At 49.7% G+C, this 27,001-nt stretch overlaps 1 protein-coding gene across 1 annotated transcript in view; it reads left to right on the top strand.

Moving 5' to 3' along the window:
* Positions 1-6,879: 6,879 nt before the first annotated feature.
* LOC139229774 (E3 ubiquitin-protein ligase TRIM69-like) overlaps positions 6,880-27,001 on the top strand; it is a 57,021-nt gene continuing 36,899 nt past the window's right edge. The window contains exons 1-5 of the mRNA XM_070861359.1: positions 6,880-7,327; positions 7,416-7,511; positions 24,532-24,765; positions 25,844-25,866; positions 25,966-26,081. Of these exons, the coding sequence (XP_070717460.1) occupies positions 6,917-7,327; positions 7,416-7,511; positions 24,532-24,765; positions 25,844-25,866; positions 25,966-26,081 (880 nt within the window). The 5' untranslated portion in view covers positions 6,880-6,916. The remainder of the gene's footprint in view (positions 7,328-7,415; positions 7,512-24,531; positions 24,766-25,843; positions 25,867-25,965; positions 26,082-27,001) is intronic.

The following is a 27,001-nucleotide window of genomic DNA, read 5'->3' as shown; positions in this document are numbered from 1 at the left end:
TAATCCTAACCACTAACTCGAACCCGAACCCTAACCACTATCTCCAACCCGAACCCTAACCACTAACTCTAATCTGAACCCTAACCAATATCTCTAACCCTAATCCTAACCACTAACTCTAACCCTAATCCTAACTACTATCGCTAACCATAATCCTAACCACTATCTCTAACTCGAACCCTAACCCTAACCCGAACCCGAACCACTAACTCTAACCATAATCCTAACCACGAACTCTAACCCTAATCCTAACCACTAACTCTAATCCTAATCCTAACCACTATCTCTAACCCTAATCCTAACCACTAACTCTAACCCTAATCCTACCCACTAAATCTAACCCTGATCCTAACCCCTATTTTTAATACCCTAACCCCCTGCCAACAACCCTAATTCTAACTCCCTAACCAGTGACCCCAATCCTAACCCTAACCACTAACCTCTAATCCTAATCCACTAACCGTGCAGTATCACAAATCATTGGGGTGTTGCCGATGATGCAGCTCGGTCACATTGTCAGTCGTCAGTCCGACAGAAAACAGTCATCACAACTAACCTTGAAAAAAAGCCCGAAGGGAGTTACTTTATTTGAACAGTAAAGGTTACAGAGTAAAGCTCGCAGATTGCCATGGGAAGGAAGGGCTCCTCTCCCCCTGTCTTCTTGCAGTTTCCCTCCCCTCTGAGGATGACCCAGGGATAATGCTTACAATGTGTGGAGCAGAGTGTTATGTGCTAACAATCACTGCGACAGACAGTTGTGGTTGTAATACAGATTCGGAATACAGGAAGTCAAACAAGACGGTGCATTCCTGACCAGAATGGAAGGTGGCTCAGTCTCAGGCCCATTCTGACTTTGTCCCCTTTCTGTTACAACTCATCCTTCTCATGTTCAACACATATTCCAGGGCGATAGGGTGGAAACGTTTCATATGATGAATAAGGGGATGGGGTAGATAGAAGCAGGGTGTTTTCCGTGTTCGAGGGCTCAAGGCGAGGAGCCATAGATACACGATTAAATGTAAGAGATTTGGAACAGTGATTAATGGAAACTTCTTCCCACACAGAGCTGTGAGGCTGTGGAGTTCACTTCCAGCGTCAGTGGGTGGGGCACAACGTTCTGCAGTGACAAATGGTCCTCATGATTTTATCCAGGACAGGCCTCAGACCAGTCATTTGCTCCAATGTTGATGCAATGGTTCAAGACAAATATCGGGAACAGCAGTCACAGTCAATAAAATCTGAGCCGAGGTAAGTACCAATATAGTTTATCTTCATCTATTTCTGTTTCAGTAACTTTTGCTGAATGTGTCCCAGATTTCGGATCAGGCCCAAAATGAATGTGCCTCCCCTGCTCTCGTCCATGATATGCTGAGAAGTATCGAATCACCTGCCCACAGCATCTTGGCTTGGAGAAATAAAACATAAACATAAAACAGGACACCGTGTGATCCCACCTGCTCCTCTTTACAATAACTGTGGGGTCTTTTACATACGCTGACGGACCCTCGGTTTAATGGCCTTGAAATTAACTCAGAGCCGAGAATGGAGTGTGGGGGGCCGGGGTTGGGGGATGGGCTGCAGCGGACAACGTCTGTATCAGGCAACGGGCCCCCAACATCACAATTTTTGCTTCTGGGTTTGGTGCCTCCACTGCCCCACAGAGAGGAAATGTTGCCCTCATTTCTCAGATGCTGCCCTTGATGTTCTGCTCCGTGCTGGAAGGGCCAGGAGGGAGGTGCTGTTTCCCACTAGTGTAAATAAGAGAGCTGCTGCCACCATGAAGAAGGCCTGGGTGGAGTTAGCAGAAGAAGTGAGCAGCTGAAGTGTGACCATGTGGTCCTGGATTTAGTGCCACAAAGGTTCAATGACCTGACTCGGTCAGGAAAGGTCAACATACATCGATATTCATCCAAATCCTGCAGTGCACTCCCTCTCACTATTTCTTGTCAGTCCCACTCCATTCACATCTCTCCCATCAGGATCATTCAGACCGGCTCGATGTACCTCCTCTCATCCTCACTCCCTTCACATGTTCAATAACAACAGGGAAACAACAACTTGCACATTCAACAATCCCTGTGGTGTTTAAAGTGGCCCATTGTGTCTGTGACAGCTCTTGGAAATAGCTATCCAATTAGTCCCACTCCCCCGCTCTTTCCCAATAGACGCAATTCTTTTCTTTTCAAGTCTTTATCCAATTACGGTTTGAAAGTTATGATTGAATCTGCTTCCACCAGCCTTTCAGGCCGTGCATCCCACATCATTCCAGGCCACGGTTTACTGACAGGATTTCACTGTAAACGGTCACGTTGGTAGTTTCAATGTTAAATGGTGACATAAAGGTGATCAAACATTTAAAGTAGGGCAGTGTGGCACATACGGGAGCACAGTGGTTAAGTTACAGGGTTAGTAATCCAGGGGCCTGGACTAATGATCCAGAGACGTGAGTTTAAATCCCACCAGCTGTGGAATTTAAATTCAGTTAATTAAATAAAAATCTGGCATTTACAAACAGCGAGTGTCAGTAATGGTGACCATCAAACTATCGGATTGTCGTAAAAACCCATCTGGTTCACTAATGTCCTTTAGGGAAGGAAATCTGCCGTCCTTACCCGGTCTGGCCTATGTGTGACTCCAGACCCACAGCAATGTGGTTGACATTTAACTGCCCCTCTGAAATGGCTCAGCGAGCCACTCGGTTGTAAAAAACAGCTACAAGAAACAATAAGAATAAAAGCGGGCCACCCGGTATCGACCTCAGCACCAGCGACAGACACGACAACAGCTCACACAGCCCAGTCGACCCTGCAAAGTCCTCCTCACCAACATCTGGGGACTTGTGACAAAATTGGGAGAGCTGTCCCACAGACTCCTCAAGCAACAGTCTGACATCGTCATACTCACAGAATCATACCTTTCAGCCAATGTCCCAAACTCCTCCATCACCATCCCTGGGTATGTCCTGTCCCACCGGCAGGCAAACACACCAGGGGTGGCAGCACAGTGGTATACGGGAGGGAGGGAGTGGCCCTGGGAGTCCTCAACATTGACTCCGGACCCCAGGAAGTCTCATGGCTTCAGGTCAAGCATGGGCAAGGAAACCTCCTGCTGATCACCACCTACCGCCCTCCCTCAGCTGATGAATCAGTACTCCTCCATGTTCAACACCACTTGGAAGAAGCACTGAGAGTAGCAAGGGCACAGAATGTACTCTGGGTGGGGGACTTCAATGTCCATCACCAAGAGTGGCTCGGTAGCACCACTACTGACCGAGCTGGCTGAGTCCTGAAGGACATAGCTGCCAGACTGGGCCTGCAGCAGGTGGTGAGAGAACCAACACGGGGGAAAAACCTACTTGACCTTGTCCTCACCAACCTACCTGTCGCAGATACATCTGTCCATGACAGTAGTGATAGCAGTGACCACCGCACAGTCCTTGTGGAGACAAAATCTCACCTTCACACTGAGGACAACCTCCATCGTGTTGTGTGGCACCACCACCGTGATAAATGGGATAGATTTAGAACAGATCTACAGCTCAAACCTGGGCATCCATGAGGTGCTGGGGGCCATCAGCAGCAGAATTGTATTCCACCACAATCTGTAACCTCATGGCCCGGTATATCCCTCACTCTACCATTACCATCGAGCCAGGACAACAATCCTGGTTCAATGAGGAGTGTAGAAAAACACGCCAGGAGCAGCATCCCGGCATATTAAAAATGAGGTGCCAACCTGGGAAGCTGCAACACAGGACTACATGCATGTTAAAAAGGTGGTAATAGCATGTGATAGACAGGGCTAAGTGATCCCACAATCAACGGATCAGATCAAAGCTCTGTAGTCCTGCCACATCCAGTCGTGAATGGTGGTGGACCATTAAACAACTGACGGGAGGAGGAGGCTCCATGAATATCCCCATCCTCAATGATAGCCGAGCCCAGCACGTGAGTACAAAAGACAAGGCTGAAGCATTTACAACCATCTTCAGCCAGAAATGCCAAGTGGGTGATCCATATCAGCCTCTTCCTGAGGTCCTCACCATCACAGAAGCCAGGCTTCAGTGAATTCGATTCACTCCACGTGATCTCAAGAAACGGCTGAGCGCACTGGATACAGTAAAGGCTATGGGCCCCGACAACATCCCGGCTGTTGGGCTGAAGACTTGTGCTCCAGAACTAACCGCGCCTCTAGCCAAGCTGTTCCAGTACAGCGACAACACTGGCATCTACCCGACAATGTGGAAAACTGCCCAGATATGTCCTGTCCACAAAAAGCAGGAGAAATCCAATCCAGCCAAAACCGCCCCATCAGTCTACTCTCAAACAAGTGCCAGGCAATGAATATCTCCAACAGCGAGAGTCTAACCACCGCCCCTTGACATTCAATGGCACTACCGTCCCAGAATCCCCCACCATCAATGTCCTGGGGGGGTCACAATTGACCAGAAACTTAACTGGACCAGCCACTTAAAGTGTGGCAACAAGAGCAGGTCAGAGGCTGGGTATTCTGTGGTGAGTGTCTCACCTCCTGACTCCCCAACTACAAGGCACAAGTCAGGAGTGTGATGGAACACTCTCCACTTGCCTGGATGAGTGTAGCTCCAACAACAAGCAGGAAGCTCGACACGATCCAGGACAAAGCAGCCCGCTTGATCAGCACCCCATCCCCACCTTAAACAGTCACTCCCTCCACCACCAGCACACCGTGGCTGCAGTGTGTACTATCGACAAGATGCACTGCAGCAACTCGCCAAGGCTTCTTCGGCAGCACCTCCTAAACCCGCCACCTTTACCACCTAGAAGGACAAGGGCAGCAGGTACATGGGAACACCACCACCTCCATGTTCCCCTCCAAATCACACACTATCCTGACTTGGAAAAATATCGCCGCTCCTTCATTGTTGATGGGTCAAAATTCTGGAACTCCCTCCCTCACAGCACTGTGGGAGCACCTTCACCACACGGACTGCAACGGTTCAAGAAGGCGGCTCACCACCACCTTCTCAAGGGCAGTGAGGGATGGGCAATAAATGCTGGCCTTGCCAGCGATGCCCACATCCAATGAATGTTTAAAAAATACACAAAGGTTTTGATTATATAAAAGTAGAAATAGAACAAGGTATTTGCAAAAACTCCAGTGTTGTGGCAAAATGTTGCAAACATTGATGAGTGGGTGAGAAGAGTTGGGGTAAATGAGCCAAGGCCCATAGTTAATGCTGTAGGTTCTCAGGAAGCTTTTAAAAGTGGGAAAGGTGCAGGGAGGTGAGTCGTTTAATAACAGCGTTGTAGAGTACATGGGTGTGATGCATGAAGACAAGTGTGTCAGCTTGGCTCAGGTGAGGTAAAACTTGTAAATTACAGCAAACTGTATTTTGATGCTATTTACCACATTGTGTACAGTCAGACATGTAAAACGGTTTACCAATTATTGTACGATGAAAGCTGTACCTTTCTGAACTATTCTCACGTTAGCCCTTCATTGCAAAGCTCCCCTTTAATGTGGGATTATTATACTGTAACGGTCAGACACGGATCATCCAGGCACTTGCTCATTATCTGGCCTGTCTTGGTTTTGTTTATGTTTGTGTATCCAGGACCAGAACAGATCGCCAGGACCGTGGGAGCCTGCCCCCATCCTGGGCTAATGTCAGTAATATATCGATCATTTCTTCACTCACCTTCTGAACCACACAAAACTGTGTCACGGAGCACGTTTACATATTTACCACAAATCAAACACAACTTCTGATTTTAAAACAGTCTGTACGAGAATCAAGACAAAAGCATCAGAGCTAAATTAATTGGACTCGTCTTAATTTTTAAATAATTAGTTTCTGTTTTATTTCCAGAATAGTATCCATTGATTTATTTATTTATATATGGTTAGGTATTTTAAAATCAGATTCAGAGACTCCCCTGAGCTGAACAGACCCATGGCCCTGCGGCTAAGAACGAAGGAGAAAACCGCCCCAAACATCCGCTCACACTGGGTCTCGCTCGGTCCATGCAGAGTGGGTTGTTCCACAATGCACTTGGCAGGTAATTGTGGTGGATCCGGTTGTAAGGGACACACACCGGGACCTGCATAATTGGAGAGAGGGGGATACAGTCATTCGGGGTTTAATGGGGGCAGTCACCAGCTGTAGGAAGCACACACCAACATCTGCACGGATAACGGTGGCTGCTCAGACCAACATCTGCACGGATAAAGAGAGGGGCTTTAGGGATTCGATAGTTCCAGGTCTGTACAAGCGCTCCTGTAGCACGGCCGTGCCCGGACACCACCAGCTGCAGTGAGAATTGAGCACAAGAATGTGTTTCCAGCAGTTAGGAGGCTGCCTTCTTCCCCCCACCCGATGTACCCTCCTCCCCGGGAATTCAGCAAGACTCCGCCCAGTCCGCCCACCTCTCACTTTCAGATTGCCCGGGCCTGAAATATGACCAGAGGTGGCTCCAAACTTCAAATCTGGGCCAACATGTGGAGCAACATAACGGCACATCCCCCAAAACCTCACATTAAATCAATAAACTGTAATAAAAAGCACATCAATGTATGGAGGATGGTGCAATTAAATAGTTTAACAAATCCAGGATAATTATCAGTTTCTGACATATTCATGTCATCTGCAAACATTTGAGATCAGAGCAATTATTTCTACACCTTTAGAGCATGTTTCCTGGCTCCATACAACATTAAACTGATGCACAGAGTAAATCGGTTTGTTTAATACGGCCCTTCACTGCACAGAAAGCAAATGCACAGTTTTCCCGCAACAAAATCTTTTTCAGGAAACTTACAAAAATCCTTGGTTGAGAAATATTGTCCAGCAGCGTCACCTAGTGACAGGATCCAGCTGGAGCTCAGCAACATTGAAACTGAAAGTGGGTTGAATCAGGAAGTGCTGAGTGTTAACATGGTTTCCAAGCAGCAGCCTGAGAGTTGGACTGAGGAGGTAACTTGTCCCATTTGTCTGGAATTCTTCACCGATCCGGTTTCACTGGACTGTGGGCACAACTTCTGCCGCTCCTGTATCACACGGTGTTGGGAAAAGAAGGAGACAAACTCCTGCCCGGAATGTAGAGAGGAGTTTCTGGAAATAAACCTCAGGACCAGTCGGGTCTTGGTGAGTCTGTCGGAGAAAGCTCGAAAATTAACCCTGACTCCGAGAGAGAAGGAAAATAAACTTCACTGTGAGGAACATCAGGAAGAACTGAAGCTGTTTTGTGAAACTGACAAGAAACTGATCTGTTACACTTGTATAGTTTCACGGGAACACAAATCTCACAACTTCATGTCGATTAAAGAAGCTGTTGAAATCTACAAGGTAAAATGGAACAGATTTTATCACCTGATTATTTTATCACATTTTCATAGTCCAGCCCTTTCATTCTGTGATTTTCTCCCAATCCCAGGATCAGCTGAAATCCTCTTTAGAATCTCTCACAGAGAAGAAATCGGTGGTTCTAGAAACGGAAGGGAAACAGAAATGGCAGATTTCCGGAGTTAGGGTAAGCTCTCCCTGTGCTGATTTTCTGGGATCTCGAATAGTTTAGTTAGTTCTCAGCGGGAACGGGTTTCCGAGGTCGGCCCGACAATGGTGGCCAACGGTTTGGCTGGGCCTCCAACAGGCATACCCCATGAAGAGCTCTCAGCGGCCCTCCCCTTTAACTGAAGGAGAGGGATGTTGTGATGACTCGGAGCGATGGCCATGGATTGGGGGTGGGGAGAGACTTGATCGATATTCAGCTCTTTGTTTATTTTTCAGTTGGTGTGGAGTGCGGCACTTTTTCGTCGGGGGGCAATTTCGGCCCATCATCTCTTTATGAATCCATGTTGTGGGTCCCTAATATGTCCCTTTCTATCCAAGCAATCATGTATTGTATCCCTAATGATGCCCTTATGTATCTTTTCTGTTACTGATGTCAAACTAATGGGCCTGTAGTTACCCGTGTCTGTCTTGTCACCTTTTTCAAAGATGTGGACTACATTAGCCTCCTTCCAGTCTATGGGAACCATCCCAGAGTGCAGTGAGCTATTAAAATATGGGCTAGGGGCTCGCACAGCACGTGTCCCATCTCCCTGAGGACCCCCGGGTGGCTATCATCCTGCCCGACTGCTCTATCTATTTTCAGATTCTTAATTCGATCTACTACAATCTGTTCATCTATGTTAATATTACTCGTTTTATTATTAAATATTCAATTCTAATAGTCGAGCATCATCTTCAGGATTGAGGACCAATGCAAAGTACTTACATAGAAACATAGAAAATAGGTGCAGGAGTAGGTCATTCGGCCTTTCGAGCCTGCACCGCCATTCAATAAGATCATAGCTGATCATTCACCTCAGTAACCCTTTCCTGCTTTCTCTCCATACCCCTTGATCCCTTTAGCCGTAAGGGCCATATCTAACTCCCTCTTGAATATATCTAACGATTTGGCATCAACAATTCTCTGGGGTAGGGAATTCCACAGGTTAACAACTCTCTGAGTGAAGAAGTTTCTCCTCATCTCAGTCCGAAATGGCTTACCCCTTATTCTTAGACTGTGACCCCTGGTTCTGGACTTCCTCCAACATCGGGAACATTCTTCCTGCATCAAACCTGTCCAGTCCCGTCAGAATTTTATATGTTTCCATGAGATCTCCTCTCATTCTTCTAAACTCCAGTGAATACAGGCCCAGTCGATCCAGTCTCTCCTCATATGTCAGTCCTGCCATCCCGGGAATCAATCTGGTGAAACTTCGCTGCACTCCCTCAATAGCAAGAACGTCCTTCCTCAGATTAGGAGACCAAAACTGAACACAATATTCCAGGTGAGGCCTCACCAAGGACCTGTACAACTGCAGTAAGACCTCCCTGCTCCTATACTCAAATCCCCTAGCTATGAAGACCAACATACCATTTGCCTTCTTCACCGCCTGCTGTATCTGCATGCCAACTTTCAATGACTGATGTACCATGACACCCAGGTCTCATTGTACCTCCCCTTTTCCTAATCTGCCGCCATTCAGATAATATTCTGCCTTCATGTTTTTGCCACCAAAGTGGATAACCTCACATTTATACATAAGAACATAAGAACATAAGAATTAGGAACAGGAGTAGGCCATCTAGCCCCTCGAGCCTGCTCCGCCATTCAACAAGATCATGGCTGATCTGGCTGTGGACTCAACTCCACTTACCCGCCCACTCCCCGTAACCCTTAATTCCCTTATTGGTTAAAAATCTATCTATCTGTGACTTGAATACATTCAATGAGCTAGCCTCAACTGCTTCCTTGGACAGAGAATTCCACAGATTCACAACCCTCTGGGAGAAGAAATTCCTTCTCAACTCGGTTTTAAATTGGCTCCCCCGTATTTTGAGGCTGTGCCCCCTAGTTCTAGTCTCCCCTACCAGTGGAAACAACCTCTCTGCCTCTATCTTGTCTATCCCTTTCATTATTTTAAATGTTTCTATAAGATCACCCCTCATCCTTCTGAACTCCAACGAGTAAAGACCCAGTCTACTCAATCTATCATCATAAGGTAACCCCCTCATCTCCGGAATCAGCCTAGTGAATCGTCTCTGTACCCCCTCCAAAGCCAGTATATCCTTCCTTAAGTAAGGTGACCAAAACTGCACGTAGTACTCCAGGTGCGGCCTCACCAATACCCTGTACAGTTGCAGCAGGACCTCCCTGCTTTTGTACTCCATCCCTCTCGCAATGAAGGCCAACATTCCATTCGCCTTCCTGATTACTTGCTGCACCTGCAAACTAACTTTTTGGGATTCATGCACAAGGACTATCTGCTCGGAACTCTGCGCGCTTTCGGGTTCGGGACGCATTTCGTCGCCCGGATCCGACTTTTGTACGCCGCCGCGGAGTGTCTGATTAAGGTTAACGGGTCCTTGACGGCGCCCCTTCGCTTTAGGAGAGGGGTGCGCCAGGGATGCCCCATGTCCGGCCAGTTATACGCCGTTTGCGTGGAGCCTTTCCTGCGCCTCTTGCGGACGAGGTTGACGGGACTGGCTCTGCAAGGGCCGGGCGTGGAGGTCGTCCTCTCGGCTTACGCCGATGACGTGCTCCTCGCGATAGAGGATCCCGCTGACCTGCGGAGGATGCGTGAGTGCCAGGAGATTTACTCGGCCGCGTCCTCCGCCAGGATCAACTGGGAGAAATGTTCCGGACTCCTGGTGGGTCAGTGGCGGGTGGACTCCCTGCCGGAGGAGCTCAGGCCTTTTGCCTGGAGCACGACCCATCTCCTCTATCTGGGAGTCTACCTTAGCCCCGATGAGGGAGCCTGGCCGGCGAACTGGCAGGAGCTGGAGGCCAAGGTCGCCGCTCGCCTAGGGCGGTGGACAGGACTGCTCCGAGTGCTGTCCTACAGGGGTCGAGCGCTAGTCATAAACCAGCTGGTGGCCGCAATGCTGTGGTACCGGCTGGTCACTTTGACCCCTCCCCCTGCGTTTGTCGCCAAGATACAGAAGAAGCTGGTGGACTTCTTCTGGAACAACAGGAAGCACTGGGTCTCTGCCGCGGTCTTGAGTCTCCCGCTTGAGGAGGGCGGTCAGTCGTTGGTGTGCGTCAGCGCCCAGCTCGCGACTTTCCGTCTTCAGACCCTGCAGAGATACCTTTACGTCGAGCCCCCTCCTAGGTGGTGCGCTCTGGCGAGGTATTTCTTCCGCCAGCAGCTCGACCTCAATTATGACACGCAGCTCCTGTTTGTGAACTTGGGGGGTGCCAGGACCGCCCTCCGGGAGCTGCCTGTCTTTTACAGGGAACTCATCAGGGTCTGGAACAAAGTCTCCACCAAGCGCAGCTCTCCACCGGCTGGAGTGGCGGCCGTCCTGCAGGAGCCGCTGCTCGGGAATCCGTACCTCCACGGCCGAGGTTTTATGTGGCGGTCGGAAGAGAGGGCTGTGGCTGGTGAGGTGACCAGGGTCAGGGACCTGCTCGATGGCGGAGGAGCGGGCTGGATGGCGCCAGTCACGCTGGCGCGGCGCCTAAATTCTGCCAACGTCCGCCACGCGGCCGATGCCATCGAGTCGCTAAAAACAGCTCTGGGCCCTGACTCCGTTAGGTGCATCGAGGAGGCTCAAGCACGTGGGGAGATCCCGTCCGAACTGACCCCCGTCCGGACGGAATTCCTCATCGGCGCCAAACCCCGGAACCTCCCTCGGGGGCCGGCGCCTCACAACTTGAGCCGCCTCGGGGAAATCCCCTCCGTGCCTTTCAGTTCCGCGCGGAGGGGTTTCCTGTACGGGCTGCTCCTGCACACCCTCAACTTTGCCATCCTCGCCGGCCGTCCGGACACGCCATGGCGCACCATCTTGCCGTCCGGAGGAGGCGGGGGTCCCCGATGGAGGGCACTCTACGCAGGGGTCCTCCCACTATTCATCGGGGACTTGGCCTGGAGGGTGGTGCACGGAGCAGTGCCGTGCAATAAATTTTTAAGCCGGTTCACGGACTCCCAGGCCGCCTGCAATTTCTGCGGTCTGGAGGAGTCCGTGTTCCATGTTTTTATTGAATGCACGAGGTTGCAGCCCCTGTTCCACTATTTGAAGGGGCTGCTCCTGAAATTCTGGCTGCACTTCAGTCCCACTCTCCTGATCTTTGGGCACCCTGTGCGGAGGGGAGCGGGTAGGTCCGAAGGCCTCCTCGTAGGACTGCTCCTGGGCACGGCCAAGGGTGCCATCAGCCGGTCCAGGCAGCAGGCGGTCGAGGGGGTCGTTCAACCTGACTGCCTGCCTCTCTTCCGCTCTTACATCCGGTCCAGGGTGTCCTTGGAGATGGAGCACGCGGTGTCCACCGGTACGCTCGCGGCCTTCCGCGAGAGGTGGGCACCGGAGGGACTGGAGTGCATCATCACGCCCGGCAACCAAATTTTAATTTGATTTTACGTTTTAAAGTTTAATTTGTTTTAATTGCCGGTGCTTTTAGTGTCCCCCTTCCCTTTTATAGGGGGCACTGGGGAAAATTGTGATTTTAGTGCCCAAAAAAAAAAACCAAAAAAAAAAAAGAAAAACACAAAAAAAAAACCAAAAAAAAAGGGGGGAAAAAAAGGGCCTTGAAAATGTCTGGAGTGTCACCCAGGTCGGGTGGCACCGTTTATTGTTTTTATGTTTTCACAGGTGAACTCAAAAGAGTTTCATGCACAAGGACTATCTGCTCGGAACTCTGATTGCTTTCGGGTTCGGGACGCATTTCGTCGCCCGGATCCGACTTTTGTACGCCGCCGCGGAGTGTCTGATTAAGGTTAACGGGTCCTTGACGGCGCCCCTTCGCTTTAGGAGAGGGGTGCGCCAGGGATGCCCCATGTCCGGCCAGTTATACGCCGTTTGCGTGGAGCCTTTCCTGCGCCTCTTGCGGACGAGGTTGACGGGACTGGCTCTGCAAGGGCCGGGCGTGGAGGTCGTCCTCTCGGCTTACGCCGATGACGTGCTCCTCGCGATAGAGGATCCCGCTGACCTGCGGAGGATGCGTGAGTGCCAGGAGATTTACTCGGCCGCGTCCTCCGCCAGGATCAACTGGGAGAAATGTTCCGGACTCCTGGTGGGTCAGTGGCGGGTGGACTCCCTGCCGGAGGAGCTCAGGCCTTTTGCCTGGAGCACGACCCATCTCCTCTATCTGGGAGTCTACCTTAGCCCCGACGAGGGAGCCTGGCCGGCGAACTGGCAGGAGCTGGAGGCCAAGGTCGCCGCTCGCCTAGGGCGCTGGACAGGACTGCTCCGAGTGCTGTCCTACAGGGGTCGAGCGCTAGTCATAAACCAGCTGGTGGCCGCAATGCTGTGGTACCGGCTGGTCACTTTGACCCCTCCCCCTGCGTTTGTCGCCAAGATACAGAAGAAGCTGGTGGACTTCTTCTGGAACAACAGGAAGCACTGGGTCTCTGCCGCGGTCTTGAGTCTCCCGCTTGAGGAGGGCGGTCAGTCGTTGGTGTGCGTCAGTGCCCAGCTCGCGACTTTCCGTCTTCAGACCCTGCAGAGATACCTTTACGTCGAGCCCCCTCCTAGGTGGTGCGCTCTGGCGAGGTATTTCTTCCGCCAGCAGCTCGACCTCAATTATGACACGCAGCTCCTGTTTGTGAACTTGGGGGGTGCCAGGACCGCCCTCCGGGAGCTGCCTGTCTTTTACAGGGAACTCATCAGGGTCTGGAACAAAGTCTCCACCAAGCGCAGCTCTCCACCGGCTGGAGTGGCGGCCGTCCTGCAGGAGCCGCTGCTCGGGAATCCGTACCTCCACGGCCGAGGTTTTATGTGGCGGTCGGAAGAGAGGGCTGTGGCTGGTGAGGTGACCAGGGTCAGGGACCTGCTCGATGGCGGAGGAGCGGGCTGGATGGCGCCAGTCACGCTGGCGCGGCGCCTAAATTCTGCCAACGTCCGCCACGCGGCCGATGCCATCGAGTCGCTAAAAACAGCTCTGGGCCCTGACTCCGTTAGGTGTATCGAGGAGGCTCAAGCACGTGGGGAGATCCCGTCCGAACTGACCCCCGTCCGGACGGAATTCCTCATCGGCGCCAAACCCCGGAACCTCCCTCGGGGGCCGGCGCCTCACAACTTGAGCCGCCTCGGGGAAATCCCCTCCGTGCCTTTCAGTTCCGCGCGGAGGGGTTTCCTGTACGGGCTGCTCCTGCACACCCTCAACTTTGCCATCCTCGCCGGCCGTCCGGACACGCCATGGCGCACCATCTTGCCGTCCGGAGGAGGCGGGGGTCCCCGATGGAGGGCACTCTACGCAGGGGTCCTCCCACTATTCATCGGGGACTTGGCCTGGAGGGTGGTGCACGGAGCAGTGCCGTGCAATAAATTTTTAAGCCGGTTCACGGACTCCCAGGCCGCCTGCAATTTCTGCGGTCTGGAGGAGTCCGTGTTCCATGTTTTTATTGAATGCACGAGGTTGCAGCCCCTGTTCCACTATTTGAAGGGGCTGCTCCTGAAATTCTGGCTGCACTTCAGTCCCACTCTCCTGATCTTTGGGCACCCTGTGCGGAGGGGAGCGGGTAGGTCCGAAGGCCTCCTCGTAGGACTGCTCCTGGGCACGGCCAAGGGTGCCATCAGCCGGTCCAGGCAGCGGGCGGTCGAGGGGGTCGTTCAACCTGACTGCCTGCCTCTCTTCCGCTCTTACATCCGGTCCAGGGTGTCCTTGGAGATGGAGCACGCGGTGTCCACCGGTACGCTCGCGGCCTTCCGCGAGAGGTGGGCACCGGAGGGACTGGAGTGCATCATCACGCCCGGCAACCAAATTTTAATTTGATTTTACGTTTTAAAGTTTAATTTGTTTTAATTGCCGGTGCTTTTAGTGTCCCCCTTCCCTTTTATAGGGGGCACTGGGGAAAATTGTGATTTTAGTGCCCAAAAAAAAAAACCAAAAAAAAAAAAGAAAAACACAAAAAAAAAACCAAAAAAAAAGGGGGGAAAAAAAGGGCCTTGAAAAAGTCTGGAGTGTCACCCAGGTCGGGTGGCACCGTTTATTGTTTTTATGTTTTCACAGGTGAACTCAAAAGAGTTTCATGCACAAGGACTATCTGCTCGGAACTCTGCGCGCTTTCGGGTTCGGGACGCATTTCGTCGCCCGGATCCGACTTTTGTACGCCGCCGCGGAGTGTCTGATTAAGGTTAACGGGTCCTTGACGGCGCCCCTTCGCTTTAGGAGAGGGGTGCGCCAGGGATGCCCCATGTCCGGCCAGTTATACGCCGTTTGCGTGGAGCCTTTCCTGCGCCTCTTGCGGACGAGGTTGACGGGACTGGCTCTGCAAGGGCCGGGCGTGGAGGTCGTCCTCTCGGCTTACGCCGATGACGTGCTCCTCGCGATAGAGGATCCCGCTGACCTGCGGAGGATGCGTGAGTGCCAGGAGATTTACTCGGCCGCGTCCTCCGCCAGGATCAACTGGGAGAAATGTTCCGGACTCCTGGTGGGTCAGTGGCGGGTGGACTCCCTGCCGGAGGAGCTCAGGCCTTTTGCCTGGAGCACGACCCATCTCCTCTATCTGGGAGTCTACCTTAGCCCCGACGAGGGAGCCTGGCCGGCGAACTGGCAGGAGCTGGAGGCCAAGGTCGCCGCTCGCCTAGGGCGGTGGACAGGACTGCTCCGAGTGCTGTCCTACAGGGGTCGAGCGCTAGTCATAAACCAGCTGGTGGCCGCAATGCTGTGGTACCGGCTGGTCACTTTGACCCCTCCCCCTGCGTTTGTCGCCAAGATACAGAAGAAGCTGGTGGACTTCTTCTGGAACAACAGGAAGCACTGGGTCTCTGCCGCGGTCTTGAGTCTCCCGCTTGAGGAGGGCGGTCAGTCGTTGGTGTGCGTCAGCGCCCAGCTCGCGACTTTCCGTCTTCAGACCCTGCAGAGATACCTTTACGTCGAGCCCCCTCCTAGGTGGTGCGCTCTGGCGAGGTATTTTTTCCGCCAGCAGCTCGACCTCAATTATGACACGCAGCTCCTGTTTGTGAACTTGGGGGGTGCCAGGACCGCCCTCCGGGAGCTGCCTGTCTTTTACAGGGAACTCATCAGGGTCTGGAACAAAGTCTCCACCAAGCGCAGCTCTCCGCCGGCTGGAGTGGCGGCCGTCCTGCAGGAACCGCTGCTCGGGAATCCGTACCTCCACGGCCGAGGCTTTATGTGGCGGTCGGAAGAGAGGGCTGTGGCTGGTGAGGTGACCAGGGTCAGGGACCTGCTCGATGGCGGAGGAGCGGGCTGGATGGCGCCAGACACGCTGGCGCGGCGCCTAAATTCTGCCAACGTCCGCCACGCGGCCGATGCCATCGAGTCGCTAAAAACAGCTCTGGGCCCTGACTCCGTTAGGTGCATCGAGGAGGCTCAAGCACGTGGGGAGATCCCGTCCGAACTGACCCCCGTCCGGACGGAATTCCTCATCGGCGCCAAACCCCGGAACCTCCCTCGGGGGCCGGCGCCTCACAACTTGAGCCGCCTCGGGGAAATCCCCTCCGTGCCTTTCAGTTCCGCGCGGAGGGGTTTCCTGTACGGGCTGCTCCTGCACACCCTCAACTTTGCCATCCTCGCCGGCCGTCCGGACACGCCATGGCGTACCATCTTGCCGTCCGGAGGAGGCGGGGGTCCCCGATGGAGGGCACTCTACGCAGGGGTCCTCCCACTATTCATCGGGGACTTGGCCTGGAGGGTGGTGCACGGAGCAGTGCCGTGCAACAAATTTTTAAGCCGGTTCACGGACTCCCAGGCCGCCTGCAATTTCTGCGGTCTGGAGGAGTCCGTGTTCCATGTTTTTATGGAGTGCACAAGGTTGCAGCCCCTGTTCCACTATTTGAAGGGGCTGCTCCTGAAATTCTGGCTGCACTTCAGTCCCACTCTCCTGATCTTTGGGCACCCTGTGCGGAGGGGAGCGGGTAGGTCCGAAGGCCTCCTCGTAGGACTGCTCCTGGGCACGGCCAAGGGTGCCATCAGCCGGTCCAGGCAGCGGGCGGTCGAGGGGGTCGTTCAACCTGACTGCCTGCCTCTCTTCCGCTCTTACATCCGGTCCAGGGTGTCCTTGGAGATGGAGCACGCGGTGTCCACCGGTACGCTCGCGGCCTTCCGCGAGAGGTGGGCACCGGAGGGACTGGAGTGCATCATCACGCCCGGCAACCAAATTTTAATTTGATTTTACGTTTTAAAGTTTAATTTGTTTTAATTGCCGGTGCTTTTAGTGTCCCCCTCCCCTTTTATAGGGGGCACTGGGAAAATTTGATTTTAGCGCCCCAAAAAAAAAACCAAAAAAAATAATTAAAAAAAAAAAGGGGCCTTGAAAATTGTCTGCTGTGTCACCCAGGTCGGGTGGCATGGTCTTAATGTTTTATGTTTTGCAGGTAAACTCAAAAGAGTTTCATGCACAAGGACCCCCAGGTCCCTCTGCACCTCAGCATGTTGTAATTTCTCCCCATTCAAATAATATTCCCTTTTACTGTTTTTTTGCCCAAGGTGGATGACCTCACACTTTCCGACATTGTATTCCATCTGCCAAACCTTAGCCCATTCGCTTAACCTATCCAAATCTCTTTGCAGCCTCTCTGTGTCCTCTACACAACCCGCTTTCCCACTAATCTTTGTGTCATCTGCAAATTTTGTTACACTACACTCTGTCCCCTCTTCCAGGTCATCTATGTATATTGTAAACAGTTGTGGTTCCAGCACCAATCCCTGTGGCACACCACTAACCACCGATTTCCAACCCGAAAAGGACCCATTTATCCCGACTCTCTGCTTTCTGTTTGCCAGCCAATTCTCTATCCATGCTAATACATTTCCTCTGACTCCGCGTACCTCTATCTTCTGCAGTAACCTTTTGTGTGGCATCTTATCGAATGCCTTTTGGAAATCTAAATACACCACATCCATCGGTACACCTCTATCCACCATGCTCGTTATATCCTCAAAGAATTCCAGTAAATTAGTTAAACATGATTTCCCCTTCATGAATCCATGCTGCGTTTGCTTGATTGCACTATTCCTATCTAGATGTCCCGCTATTTCTTCCTTAATGATAGTTTCAAGCATTTGTCCCACTACAGATGTTAAACTAACCGGCCTATAGTTCCCTGCCTTTTGTCTGCCTCCTTTTTTAAACAGAGGTGTTACATTAGCTGCTTTCCAATCCACTGGTACCTCCCCAGAGTCCAGAGAATTTTGGTAGATTATAACGAATGCATCTGCTATAACTTCCGCCATCTCTTTTAATACCCTGGGATGCATTTCATCCGGACCAGGGGACTTGTCTACCTTGAGTCCCATTAGCCTGTCCAGCACTACCCCCCTAGTGATAGTGATTGTCTCAAGGTCCTCCCTTACCACATTCCTGTGACCAGCAATTTTTGGCATGGTTTTTGTGTCTTCCACTGTGAAGACCGAAGCAAAATAATTGTTTAAGGTCTCAGCCATTTCCACATTTCCCATTATTAAATCCCCCTTCTCATCTTCTAAGGGACCAACATTTACTTTAGTCACTCTTTTCCGTTTTATATATCTGTAAAACCTTTTACTATCTGTTTTTATGTTTTGTGCAAGTTTACCTTCGTAATCTATCTTTCCTTTCTTTATTGCTTTTTTTAGTCATTCTTTGCTGTTGTTTAAAATGTTCCCAATCTTCTAGTTTCCCACTAACCTTGGCCACCTTATACGCATTGGTCTTTAATTTGATACTCTCCTTTATTTCCTTGGTTATCCACGGCTGGTTATCCCTTCTCTTACCGCCCTTCTTTTTCACTGGAATATATTTTTGTTGCGCACTATGAAAGAGCTCCTTAAAAGTCCTCCACTGTTCCTCAATTGTGCCACCGTTTAGTCTGTGTTCCCAGTCTACTTTAGCCAACTCTGCCCTCATCCCACTGTAGTCCCCTTTGTTTAAGCATAGTACGCTCGTTTGAGACACTACTTCCTCACCCTCAATCTGTATTACAAATTCAACCATACTTTGATCACTCATTCCGAGAGGATCTTTTACGAGGAGATCGTTTATTTTTCCGTCTCATTACACAGGACCAGATCTAAGATAGCTTGCTCCCTTGTAGGTTCTGTTACATACTGTTCTAAGAAACAATCCCGTATACATTCTATGAATTCCTCCTCCAGGCTACCCCGTGCGATTTGTTTTGACCAATCGATATGTAGGTTAAAATCCCCTATGACTACTGCCGTTCCTCTTTCACATGCCTCCATTATTCCCTTGATTATTGCCCGCCCCACCATGAAGTTATTATTTTGGGGCCTATAAACTACGCCCAGCAGTGATTTTTTCCCCTTACTATCTCTAATCTCCATCCACAATGATTCAACATTTTGTTCATTTGAGCCAATATCGTCTCTCACAACTGCCCTGATATCATCCTTTATTAACAGAGCTACCCCACCTCCTTTCCCTTCTTGTCTATCTTTCTGAATCATCAGATACCCCTGTATGTTTAATTCCCAGTCTTGGCCAGCCTGCAACCATGTTTCTTTAATGGCCACCAAATCATACCCATTTGTAATGATTTGTGCCGTCAACTCATTTACTTTATTTCGAATGCTGCGTGCGTTTAGATAGAGTGTTTTAATACTCGTTTTTAAACCATAATTTTTAGTTTTGACCCCTCCTGCAGCCCCTTTATATTCAGTGGCCCTTTTTGTTTTTTGCCTTGGGTTTCTCTGCCCTCCACTTTTACTCATCTCCTTTCTGTCTTTTGCTTTTGTCTCCTTTTTGTTTCCCTCTGTCTCCCTGCATTGGTTCCCATCCCCCTGCCATATTAGTTTAACTCCTCCCCAACAGCACTAGCAAACACTCCCCCTAGGACATTGGTTAAGGTCCTGCCCAGGTGCAGACCGTCCGGTTTGTACTGGTCCCACCTCCCCCAGAACCGGTTCCAATGCCCCAGGAATTTGAATCCGTCCCGACTGCACCACTGCTCAAGCCACGTATTCATCTGAACTACTCTGACTAGCACGTGGCACCGGTAGCAATCCCGAGATTACTACTTTTGAGGTCCTATGTTTTAATTTAGCTCCTAGCTCCTTAAATTCGTCTCGTTGGACCTCATCCCTTTTTTTACCTATATCGTTGGTACCAATGTGCACCTGGCTGTTCACCCTCCCTTTTCAGAATGTCCTGCACCCGTTACGAGACATCCTTGACCCTTGCACCAGGGAGGCAACATACCATCCTGGAGTCTCGGTTGCGGCCGCAGAAACGCCTATCTATTCCCCTTACAATTGAATCCCCTATCATTATCGCTCTCCCACTCTTTTTCCTGCCCTCCTGTGCAGCAGAGCCAGCCACGGTGCCATAAACTTGGCTGCTGCTGCCCTCCCCTGATGAGTCATCCCCCTCAACAGTACTCAAAACGGTGTATCTGTTTTGCAGGGGGATGGCCGCAGGGGACCCCTGCACTACCTTCTTTGCACTGCTCTTCCTGCTGGTCTTCCAGTCCCTAGCTGGCACATTATACTGCATCTGCCATGCATTTGTCCACTCACCTAATCTGTCCAAGTCACCCTGCAGCCTCTTAGCATCCTCCTCACAGCTCACACTGCCACCCAGCTTAGTGTCATCTGCAAACTTGGAGATATTACACTCAATTCCTTCATCTAAATCATTGATGTATATTATAAATAGCTGGGGTGCCAGCAGTGAGCCCTGCGGCACCCCACTAGTCACTGCCTGTCATTCTGAAAAGGTCCTATTTATCCCGACTCTCTGCTTCCTGTCTGCCAACCAGTTCTCTATCCATGTCAATACATTACCCCCAATACCATGTGCTTTAATTTTGCCCACCAATCTCTTGTGTGGAACCTTGTCAAAAGCCTTTTGAAAGTCCAAATACACCACATCCACTGGTTCTCCCTTGTCCACTCTACTAGTTACATCCTCAAAAAATTCTATAATATTTCTCAAGCATGATTTCCTTTTCATAAATCCATGCTGACTTGGACCGATCCTGTCACTGCTTTCCAAATGCGCTGCTATTTCATCTTTAATAATTGATTGCAACATTTTCCCCAATACTGATGTCAGGCTAACCGGTCTATAATTGTCCGTTTTCTCTCTCCCTCGTTTTTGAAAAAGTGGTGTTACATTAGCTACCCTCCAGCCCATAGGAACTGATCCAGAGTCGATAGACTGTTGGAAAATGACCACCAATGCATCCACTATTTCTAGGGCCACTTCCTTAAGTACTCTGGGATGCAGACTATCAGGCCCTGGGGATTTATCAGCCTTCAATCCCATCAATTTCCCCAACACAATTTCCTGACTAATAAGGATTTCCTTCAGTTCCTCCTTCTCACTAGACCCTCGGTCCCCTAGTATTTCCGCAAGGTTATTTGTGTCTTCCTTTGTGAAGACAGAACCAAAGTATTTGTTCAATTGGTCTGCCATTTCTTTGTTCCCTGTTATAAAGTCACCTGTTTCTGACTGCAAGGGACCTGCGTTTGTCTTCACTAATCTTTTTCTCTTCACATATCTATAGAAGCTTTTGCAGTCAGCTTTTATGTTCCCAGCAAGCTTCCTCTCATACTCTATTTCCCCCTCCTAATTAAACCCTTTGTCCTCCGCTGCTGAATTTTAAATTTCTCCCAGTTCTCAGGTTTGCTGCTTTTTCTGGCCAATTTATATGCCTCTTCCTTGGATTTAACACTAGCCTTAATTTCCCTTGTTAGCCACGGTTGAGCCACCTTCCCCATTTTATGATTACTCCAGACAGGGATGTACAATTGTTGAAGTTCATCCATGTGATCTTTAAATGTTTGCCATTGCCTATCCACCGTCAATCCTTTACGTATCACTCGCCAGTCTATTCTAGCCTATTCACGTCTCATACCATCAAAGTTACCTTTCCTTAAGCTCAGGACCCTAGTCTCTGAATTAACAGTGTCACTCTCCATCTTAATAAAGAATTCTACCATATTATGGTCACTCTTCCCCGAGGGGCCTCACACAACAAGATTGCTAATTAGTCCTTTCTCATTACACATCACCCAATCTAGGATGGCTCCTCAACATATTGGTCTAGAAAACCATCCCTAATACACTCCAGGAAATCCTCCTCCACTGTATTGCTACCAGTTTGGTTAGCCCAATCTATATGTAGATTAAAGTCACCTTTATTGCACACATCCCTAATTTCCTGTTTGATGCTGTCTCCAACCTCACTACTACTGTTTGGAGTTCTGTACACAACTCTCACTAGCGTTTTCTGCCCTTTGCTATTCTGCCGATCTACCCATACAGATTCCACATCATCTAAGCTAATGTCCTTCCTTACTATTGCCTTAATTTCCTCTTTATCCAGCAACGCTACCCCACCTCCTTTTTCTTTCTGTCTATCCTTCCTGAATTTTGAAAATCCCTGGATGTTGAGTTCCCAGCCTTGGATACCCTGGAGCCGTGTCTCCGTAATCCCAATTATATCATATTCGTTAATAGCTGCCTGCGCAGTTAATTCATCCACCTTATTACGAATACTCCTTACATTGAGGCACAGAGCCTTCAGGCTTGTCTTTTTTACACACTTTGTCCCTTTAGAATTTTGCTGTAATGTGGCCCTTTTTGATTTTTGCCTTGGGTTTCTCTGCCCTCCAATTTTACTTTTCTTCTTTCTATCTTTTGCTTCTGCCCCCATTTTACTTCCCTCTGTCTCCCTGCATAGGTTCCCATCCCCCTGCCATATTAGTTTAACCCCTCCCTGACAGCACTAGCAAACACTCCCCCTAGGACATTGGTTCCGGTCCTGCCCAGGTGCAGACCGTCCGGTTTGTACTGGTCCCACCTCCCCCAGAACCGGTTCCACTGTCCCAGGAATTTGAATCCCTCCCTCCTGCACCACATTTCATGCCATGTATTCATCTTAGCTATCCTGCAATTTCTACTCTGACTAGCACGTAGCACTGTTAGCAATCCTGAGATGACTACTTTTGAGGTCCTGCTTTTTAATTTAACTCCTAGCTCCCTAACTTCAGCTTGTAGAACCTCATCCCGTTTTTTTACCTATATCGTTGGTACCTATATGCACCACGACAACTGGCTGTTCACCCTCCCCCTCAAAAATGCCCTGCAGCCGCTCCAAGACATCCTTGACCGTTGCACCAGGGAGGAAACATACCATCCTGTAGTCTCGATTGCGGCCGCAGAAACGTCTATCTATTCCCCTTACAGTAGCATCCCCTACCACTATAGCTTTCCCACTCTTTTTCCTGTCCTCCTATGCAGCAGAGCCACCCATGGTGCCATGAACTTGGCTGCTGCTGCCCTCCCCTGATGAGTCATCCACCCCAACAGCACCCAACAGCATCCTGTTTTGGAGGGGGATGACCGTAGAGGACACCTGCAGTACCTTCCTTCCACTGCTCTGCCTGATGTCACCCATTCCCTATCTGCCTGAGTAACCTTTACCTGCGGTGTGACCAACTCACTAAACGTGCTATTGACGACATCCTCAGCATCGCGGATGCTCCAGAGTGAATCCATGCATAGCTCCAGTGCCGCAATGCAGTCTGTCAGGAGCTGCAGCTGGATACACTTCCTGCACATGTAGTCGTCACTGGAAGCGTCCCTGACTTCCCACATAGCACAGGAGGAGCATGGCATGGGTCTGGGCTCTCCTGCCATTACTTAACCCTTAAATTAATTTAGCTTGGCAACAATGCCAAAGGTTTCTTACTGATAAAGGAAAAGAAAAAGAAGAAAAACTACTCACCAATCACCAGCCAATCACTTGCCCCCTTGGCTGTGATGACACACTTTAATTTATTTTTACTTCTTTTTTGCCTTCTCTCCCTGCTGCAGCTGCAGGAGCTGGCTCCTCGATGATGCTGCCGCTCCCTCCTCAACTTATTTAATATATACTTATTTAATATTTCTGCAATACGCAGTGAGTCCTTGGTGACCTGTCCTTGAACATCCTTCAACGACCCAGTACCGTCGTTGACAGTTCTCTGACTCTTCCCATAACTCAAAAAGCTTTCCCCATCATTTCCACAATTGCCTACCATCCTCTTTTCCATTATCCTTCCAGCTGATCTAATAGCAGCCATTGGGCCAGAAATTGGTGAAGGACCCCGCTCGCTCGAGTGCTACCCAAAGGACCGCCGATGGCCGCCGAGGTACCTGACGGTACTTTGGGCGGGGTTTTCATCGTGAAGGTCCTTCAATGGGCGGCGGACGTCAAATGAGGGACATACGCTGTCAATCTGGGCGGCAGTCGGCGGGAGCTCCCAATCTCGGCGGCAAAGGTGCTTACTGCCCAAGTGCCGCCGAGGATGGAGTTGGGCCCACGGAGGGTCAAAGAATTGCAAAGAAAAATCATCAGGAAAAAAAAACCGGAAGACCTTCAGGGGACCCCATTGAGGTAAGTCGCTGTGGAACTAAAAAATGTTTACTCACCTTTTTTTCAGCATCTTCATACTTACCGTCGGGGACAGACCAGCCTCCAGCCAGTGGTCCTTCCCCGTTCTGGTGCCGACTCCCACCCGCACCAATCTGGTATCTCGGCGGGCGGACGGTCATTTGTGCCACTTGGCCGTCCGCTGACATCAGCGGGTTGTTCCCCCTTCGCGCCCGCTCCAGCCCACATTGCAAGTGGCACTGGGCGGATCTTCCAGAGGAATGTCGGCGGCAGTGGGCGGTGAGTTCATCAATTCCGGGCCCTTTGTGTTCTATCGCTGTTCCTTATACTCAACTTTGTTTACCTGAGTATTAGATTACTTTAATTTATAGAAACCATTCTTAATACATCTTCTTTGTCTTTGTAAATAACCAGTCAGCCACCATGCATTTTTCATGGGACAGTCTCTTCTTTTGACTTTAGGTACATTTGTCTTCCACATTTTTTATGTTCTTAAACATTTTCCATTTGTATTCTACATTGGTCTCATCACCACCCAGTCGGATTGGCCAATTTACTCGTTCCAAATCGTCTGCCATTTTAGTCAAGTTTGCTCTTCTGAAATCTGGTGTGATTTGTAGATTTGGAGATTTGGAGATTTGTAGATTTGGAGATTTGTAGATTTGTAGATTTGTAGATTTTTGGTACATTTAGTGTAAACCGTATAATGTTTCATTTGGTAGGAACAGTCGAGCAGTCTGCAGACCCACATCACATCCGAGTTCGCTAAAATGCACCAGATTCTCACTGAGAAAGAGCAGCGTTTAATCAGAGATCTCAGGGGAGAAGAGGAGAGGATTGTAAATACAATGGAGAAAAACCTTCGAGAAATTCTAAAGAATTTAAATTCTATTGAGGAGCAGCTTTCAAAGTTGCAGAAACAGATGGAGCAACAAGACGGGCTGACATTTCTGAAGGTGAGGATTATATTGTGGGTTAGTTGTAAAATAACTGACAATGTCGAAATAAATGCAGCATTTGCTGAAAAATTCTAAACTGATTCAAACTAATTGTTTTGTCTATTCCGGGTGGATCTGCTATTGTGACTGAACTAACCGGCTCCCACACTGTCTGCAGGATCCGGGAACAAGTTGCCCTGATCTTATACTTAGCTTGTAATTATTTCTGTGTTCCCCAAGAGGTTAATCTTCTCCTGGAGCTCACATTACATTCCTGGTCCAGTTACATTGTGTGAGTGTGTGGGTGTGTCTGGTACGGTGGGTGTGAGAGTCACTGTGTCTCTGAGTGAGACTGGTGTTCAGTTCCACAACCTGACAACACAAATCAGATTTTCCAACTGCATGCTCTTTCTATCACAGCGGTGGGCAATTATTTGGGCTGGAGGGCCACTTAATAAGTTTTGGTGAGATGTTGAGGGCCGGCTACCAATGTTCCCCATAACACGCGTGGCTGCACGGTCGTGAAATAATCGCCCGTATGCACGCAGGCCGCTCGCCAGCTGGAAGAGATATTGCACATGCGCGGCTGTATAGGATGCTGGCCAAGCAGCAAATCTAAAAGTCTGGGTGCGAAAAATACAATTAGAGGGAACATTGCATAAACATTAATTCAGATAGTAGTCAGATGCTATCTTACATACACAACATGTATTCGATACAGCTTGGAAATGAATCCAAGATAAAAGTTGAAAATGTGGTATCTTCTGGTCTCTGTTACTCAGTGCTGTGAAATAGAACTGTCCCCTTGTTAGAGCCTGTGTCGGCATCAATTCCCCACCTCAGTCAATCTTATGCCCGACTTGGCGGGCCAGTTATAGCCGTATTTTTCCCACCACTGTTCTCTCAGATGCTTTTAATAATTTTTGATGAAATTTCTGCTGTCCGGTTTTCAAATATATCCTCTTTCTATCTGTGTGGTCCCGGCAGTGAGAATTGGGAATTATCAGCATCTTGTAACAATGTGGGTGTAATTTCTGCTGTCCGGATATAGACGGTCAGTCTCCGTCAACTCAGATTTGTGTTTTATTGATTTCAGGAGGAAACGTGTCAGAAGAGGAGGTAGGACAAACTGTTTACTGAAACTCTGCACAATTTAGTAAAATAACTCAGCAAAGTGTTTATGGTCAATTTATAACATCAGCTGTTTAATATTTACAGGACTGGTGAGGATTATTATAAACTATCATTGGCAGATGACAAGCTGTCGATCGGAAAGTTCAACGGCCCTTTACAGTACACAGCGTGGAGAGAAATGATAGACACCATTAACCCCGGTAAAACTCTTATATTCCTTTCCCTGATTTATAAACCCAGATGAGAGGAGCCTAAACCGGCTCCCAGACCCCAGATTAAATGATCACTGATGTCCGTGTCTAGTCTGGAGGTCAGGACCTTGGCCAATATTTTATAGTCAGCATTAAGGAGTGTGTATGGTGACCATGTGGGGATAACCTTACTTTTCTTAAGTATTGACATGATTGTGTGTTGGGGTCTATTGAGATTTATGGATATAATGATGCCGTTTTTTTACATAAAGTTATTTTCCCTCCTCCTCCGGGTTCTCTCTTCCCGTCTGCAGCAGTTCCCCCACTTTTTCTTCTTTTCCCTTCTCTCTTTCCTTCCGGTGCCTGTACCTTTCCCCCTCTTCCGTTCGGAAGCCCCGCCGTAGCCTCTGGTGCCGATTCCCTGTGTGTTTCTGAAGGTCCCTGGGTCACTCTGCAGCCGCTGAGAACAGCAGGGGACCGGGGGCCGCAGAGTTCCTGGTCAGATCGCAGTGGTCAGCAGAGGTCAGAGCGACCCCAGGAGTGTAAACCCCCGGGTCAGAGCAGATTCCAGGACAGTAAACCCCCAGATCAGAGCAGATTCCCAGGACAGTAAACCCCCGGGTCAGAGCAGATTCCCAAAACAACTTGAAAGAAAGGACCGAGTGTAATGTAGCCAAGTTTGCTGACGATACAAAGATAGGAGGAAAAGCAATGTATGAGGAGGACTCAAAAAATCTGCAAAAGGACATAGACAGGCTAAGTGAGTGGGCAAAAATTTGGCAGATGGAGTATAATGTTGGAAAGTATGAGGTCATGCACTTTAGCAGAAAAAAAAATCAAAGAGCAATTATTATGTAAGTGGCGAAAAATTGCAAAGTGCTGCAGTACAGCAGGACCTGGGGGTACTTGTGCATGAAACACAAAAGGAT

Source organism: Pristiophorus japonicus, chromosome 19 (genome assembly GCF_044704955.1).
Source record: "Pristiophorus japonicus isolate sPriJap1 chromosome 19, sPriJap1.hap1, whole genome shotgun sequence".
Classification (NCBI taxonomy): domain Eukaryota; kingdom Metazoa; phylum Chordata; class Chondrichthyes; family Pristiophoridae; genus Pristiophorus; species Pristiophorus japonicus.
Note: the sequence above shows the minus strand (reverse complement) of the source record. Positions and strands in the feature narration are given on the sequence as shown.